Below are 6,072 nucleotides of genomic sequence, written 5' to 3'. Positions count from 1 at the left end.
CCCAATTACAGTGTCAGACGTGCTATTTTCATTGAGTCATCTAAATCACTAAGTTACAAAGTAGTTTTCTATATGTTCACCTAATTTTTCAGTGTTCTGCCTAGTACATGTCATTTCAGTAGACATTGCATCTTTTAAAAACCTATTTTTAGCATTATCAACAAAATCATTTCTTGCCTTCTGAACTAAGTTGCTTCTTCAAAGCATCTAGGTCTTACATTCAACTTGCTGTGGATCCTAGTCTTAAATTTTAAACTGTTTTATTTCTAGTTTGAAACATTTCCTGCTGTGTTTTATTGGATTCTGAATGTTAGATCATTGGTACATGCAAGCTCCCATTTAACTTTAGCGGATAGGTACCTCTATATTAAATTTCTAACAGGTTGCTGTCTATTTTCTTGTATTTTTAACTCCCTTCATGTGTATTGTAAATAACCCTCACTTATCAATCAGCTAGGCTTTTTCATTTCTGAGAATGCTTCCTTATCTGAAATCTATTAGGTTTTCTGTATTGTATATCAGGATTCCCATCTTTCTAATAAACTGCTAATGAAATTTACTTTATAACCTGTGAAACTTATTTATACTCAGTGAAATTTTCCTCATCAGCAATGGAACTTCACATGTCAAATTAGTTTATCAACTTAACACTTGCATAAAACTATTTGGAACACATCTCATTTTTCTATAGTTTACAGTTGATGTTTAAAGTTGTTTTTATTGTTTTGTTATAGTTCAGTGATTAAAGTATTGTAAGCCTGTTGCAGCCACCTGGCTTGCCAGTCCCCAGTCAAATCTTCCAACCCATGCCAGCATGGAAAACGGGCATTAAATGATGACGATGATGATGATGTTTATAACTTTTCTAAGTTCATCAGTTAAAAATGTGATCTGCACTGTTGCCCTCTGACGAGTTGAAATGGCTGAGTGGATCAGCTAATGAATTATTGCCTCATGCTTTGTAAGTTCAACTCAATCACAGGTGTTTAACAGTGTTTCTCTGCAGGAATAATTAATTCTACTATATCTTATTTCACCTATCATTATCTCCTTTCTACTATATTTCTAACAGAAATTTATCATTGATAGATGTCAATTAAATTCTAAAAATAATTAAGAACTTAGCTGGGTTTTATGAAACATCTAACTTGCCTTTTTCATAGTCATGTTAATGTGGTATGGAATAAAACCTTACAAACATTTCTTAAATCTGTAACAGAATTTTCATTTCAAATCTGCTCAAATTACAAGTGAATTCAGTAACTAGTAACATATATTACATGTGTGCCACTGTGACATACACATGTTACTAAACTAAGTTTTTCTATGTGTGTGTGTGTGTACGTGCACTCGTGTATGTATATACGTGTGGAGCAGGGTAATAGTTTGGGTTGGCTTGGTTCTGCTTTCACTCTTATAGTTGTTGAGTTCTGGACTCTAGCTCCTAGATATATTGTTGGACTTGATTAGTGGCTCTGTAAATAGGTTGTGAGAGGTTGTTATATCAACAGCATAGATTGCTATGTGTGTTAGTGTAAATGGGTGAAGAGTTGTGTAAATCAAAGCACACAGATAAATGAAAGCTGAACATTCAGTGCCACAATATCAGGATAATACTGACTTCTTTTCCAAAGCTGAAGTGTGACTCACATTGCAGTGCTGCTAACATATTTGGTATGGTGCATATTATTACATGTACAAACATTCTAGACTGAATGACAATCCAGCTGATTGGTAAACTAACATAAAAACATAATGCAGCCATTACTACACTACTGTGCTGTGTTTGCCTTCTTTTTTTCCCTTGTTCTTGTTCTTCATCTAAATCTACTAAATACAACTTCCATTAGCCTAGCTAACTTCTCAATCCACATTAAATATTTGTTCTAGTATTGCAGCTGTCTGGAATCCTCTCTTGCTTATATTTTTCTTTTACATTATTTACATTTGATGGATATTTGTCCTCATCTTGTTTGTTGTTAACACAACATTTGGGCTGATATACACTCCAACCTTCATCAGGTGTCTTGGAGAAATTTCAAACCTGGGTTCTCATCCCTAAGGTATTCTTTCAATGCTACTGCTGCTGCTGCTCTCCCCCTCCCCCCATCTCCAGGTCACTGTCTGGAATCGAACTCGGAATCTTGGTTAGTAGCCTGCGCTCTTAACCACTACGCCATATGCCCGGGCATATGGCGTAGCGGTTAAGAGCGCGGGCTACTAACCCCAAAATTCCAAGTTTGATTCCAGATAGTGACTTGAATAATAATAATAGCGTCGAAAAAAATACCTTAGGAATAAGAATCCTGGTTCGAAATTTCCCCAAGACACCTGATGAAGGCTGGGGGGTATATCTGCCGAAACGTTGTGTTAACAACAAACAAGATGAGGATAAATATCCGTTAAATGTAATTAATGTACATAATTCCTCATCTCTTAAATATAGAACTGTATTATATTTTTCTGTTAGATATCTCTGTGCAGAAGTTCAGTTTGGACATCAATTATGTTAAGCTCGCTTGTCTGAGAGGTACAGCAAAAAATAGGGTTACAGCCTTTCCTGTTTTATCTGAGTCATAAAATGGTAATTTTTTGCTGGGCTACCAACCATTCAGAATTCCATCGAGTCCAGACCTAACTTCATTTACCTGTCTTCACTGTAGCTATGTGAGCCTTTAATTAAATAAGAACATACTGCATAACAACACATATGTCTTAATTGACTGTGAGTGCTCTAAGTACTCCCTACATAGTTGATTGTGCATGAGTACATAACAGATGAAAGTCTGGTATATCCAGTGAAATCTCTCCAACAGTTTGATTGACATTTTTTTTTGTGTACATAAATGTCTCCTTGAATCTGGTTGATATGAAGTGTTCAGCAGCAATAGCATAATGCTTAATATTGTTCCTTTTAGCTGCTTGTTCACCCTGCCTTAGTGTGTGTTTTGAAATAATAAAATATATTTCATATACATATATATGAATAAACATTATTACTCTTGCTTAATTATGGCATACGACTAAAAAGAAACTCGATGTAATTCAACTATAGAAACCTGTGTGCTATTTTCATCAACCAAAAAAAAAAAAAAAAAAGACCAAAATACTTTGCCTTTCATGTATGCATACTCAAAAAGGATGTGTGAGTGTTGTGTGTAGATATATGTGTGTGTGTGTGTGTTTATCAACTCTATCAGATTTGCTAATGTAACACTATTTTTGCTTGTATATGTGTATGACTTTGTATGTGTGTGTATTTATACATGTATATTTCTTTTTTGTTAATGAGGAGACAGCATAACAATCAGCTTATGTTGTGTAATTTTTTATGTGGATTCATTAGTACATAAGTTAACATTTCCTTTTGACAATTGCGTTCCTTCAGATGTGCAGAATTGTGTACACACACACACACACACACACACACATTTTCTGTCATTGTCTGCCTCTCACACACTCACACACAAGTGTGTGTATGCACACTTTCACATCCATACACTCAAAATACATCCATAAAATATATCTATATAGATAAATGTGTGTGTGCACTAAGATTGACATCTGATAAAATATATTCACACATAAATACTTGTGTGTATTATGTTCATACAAAAATATCCATACAGTAACACATGTACATGTCTTTAGACATTAGAATAATGCTTATAAAAAATGTTTTTTTTTATTTTACTTGAACATGTGATTAGTTTTTACATTTATATTGACATGATTTTCTTTGTAAGATATCTGATAGCATTTGTTTGTGAAAATAAATAAAAGTTACCTATGTATAGGTCTTCACCTATCTGACAATGACCTGAACTTGTAGTTGGATAGCTACTATATTAAATTATAGATTTATTCTGTTGGCCTATATCCTATCCTGTTTAGTGACCAACTAGCCAATGTTTGAATGTATTGTTGCTGCCGGTCTGTTAATCTATGGTCTATTTCACACCTTTAGCCATTAGGAAAAGCAAAGCTCTTAACCTTTTCCCTCAGTTTCTCTTCATGCTTTATTTAGGTTAAAAATAGAAATTGCTGAGATCATTGTAATATTTATTAGTTGTTATACTGTTATAATTGATGGTTTTCTACTGAGAATTACATACAAACAATTACTACCACGTTGCCTACATTTTGCAGTCATCTGTCTCAATTGATAATTATACTATTGTTTCACAGCTTATTTGAATTAATTTTTGTCTAAATTGAGTTTTAGCTTTTTTAATTTAGTAATCATGAAATAAAATTAAGCCTCATACCATATTTTGTAAGTTTTTTCTTTGTAATAACAAATTGATTTTGAAATAATACAATCATTGTTTTTCTTTTTATCTTTTGTTGTTAAATATTAATGAGTATTCTGAATATCCAAAAGAATATAGTAGGATATAATAAGGAATTTATTAAATCATATTGATAAATGATGGTATTTGTTAGGATTATATGGAAATATGCTATGTGAGCCCTTAATCCAGACAAGCATTGAAAAGGTGAATGTTAAATCAATATTTAATAATGATGATGTACAATTCAGCAATATAATGGGGAATGGAGAAATGGGGTAACATACTTAGATGTTTATATTTATATATCAATAGGTCAATAATGTTGGTGTAATTTTGTTTGATGTACTTGATATCATCCAGCATCTACTGGAAAACACTGCAATCATTGTCACATTGTTCATCATACTTCCAGTGTGGAGAGAATTTCTTCACAATTATGTTTGTGTCTAATAGCTTTTACAACCTGTCATGAATTCACTGATGATGATGTAAATTACACTACACATTATAACTACAAATTTGAGGTTGAAAAGGGCAAACATACCCACTCTTGCTCTTTTCTTTCTTATATTGTTTAATATCTGGCACGCAATAAGCACCATTCATGCCTGGATCATTGACAGTGCCACCTGACTGACTCCCCGTGCTGGTGGCATGTAAAATGCATGATCTAAATGTGGTCAATGCCAGCCCCCTGCCCCAACTGGCCCCTGTGCTGGTAGCACGTAAAAAGCACCATTCAAACATAGCCGATGCCAGTGCTGCCTGACTGGCTCCTGTGCTGGTAGCATGTAAAAAGCACCCACTACACTCTCAGAGTGGTTGGTGTTAGGAAGGGCATCCAGCTGTAGAAACTCTGCCAAATCAGATTGGAGCCTGGTGCAGCCTCCTGGCTTGCCAGTCTCCAGTCAAACTGTCCAACCCATGCCAGCATAGAAAACGGACGTTAAGCAATGATCTTCTGCATGGTGTTTTTTTGTAAAGTAAAAATAACTAAATCCTAGTGCAAGAATCAGTAGAGTTGTTAGAGCATTGGGCAAAATATCTTTTGATATTTGTTCACCCTTATGCTCTGAGTTAAAATCAGACCAAAGTTGGCTATTCCTAGGACTTGCACTAACCATTTTCTCATTCCTCCTTCTCGAATTCTTTTCCAAAACACTTCAGTTTGTTCTTGCATCAGTCTTACTGCAAAAGATCCAGCCACAGATCCCTAGACACTAAAGAAAAGTCAATAAAATAATAGAGAAGTAAATTAATATAGCTTAATCTATAAATCAAACCTGCTTTTAAAAAATGTTAAATATTTTGAGATTTTTTTTCTTCTTCAAAAAAATTTCAGTACAAATTACCCTGGTGATTACCACTTCGAAATATCATTTGCACAACCCTCAAAGGAAACGAAATCAACTACTTGGACAGTAAGTAATAGCACGAAAAAGGATTAATTTTCTTTCTTTTTATAAGCAATATGAAAATATAAAGTGATATATCCAACCCATGCCAGCATGGAACATAGATGTTAAGTGATGCTGACTGATATGGAAATGTGTGAATGATTTGAATCTGCTTGTGACTTTCATCCAAATTGAGATATACTGGGATGTTGTACGAAGTTGTCGAGGTGTTGTGAATTCAACATATTTTACTTACATCAGTTGTCTTATTGTTGGATTGTTTTCACTACTGCTAACCACTGTTTTGAAGCAGGAATGAAATTATTGCTTGACAGATACCAAGTTATGTTGTTAGTTTATATATATATATATATATATAT

The 6,072-nt window shown here is 33.9% G+C and overlaps 1 protein-coding gene across 4 annotated transcripts in view; it reads left to right on the top strand.

Annotated features, from left to right (window-relative positions):
* Positions 1-6,072, top strand: part of LOC106879726 (tumor protein 63) — a 274,347-nt gene that overhangs the window by 231,537 nt on the left and 36,738 nt on the right. For all 4 annotated transcript variants that reach the window (XM_052972114.1, XM_052972116.1, XM_052972115.1 and 1 more), the window contains one exon: positions 5,638-5,716. In XM_052972114.1, coding sequence (XP_052828074.1) covers positions 5,638-5,716 — 79 coding nt within the window. The remainder of the gene's footprint in view (positions 1-5,637; positions 5,717-6,072) is intronic.

Source organism: Octopus bimaculoides, chromosome 12 (genome assembly GCF_001194135.2).
Source record: "Octopus bimaculoides isolate UCB-OBI-ISO-001 chromosome 12, ASM119413v2, whole genome shotgun sequence".
NCBI classification, from domain to species: domain Eukaryota; kingdom Metazoa; phylum Mollusca; class Cephalopoda; order Octopoda; family Octopodidae; genus Octopus; species Octopus bimaculoides.
The sequence above is the reverse complement of the archived record's forward strand: the minus strand, read 5'-3'. Positions and strand labels throughout refer to the sequence as shown.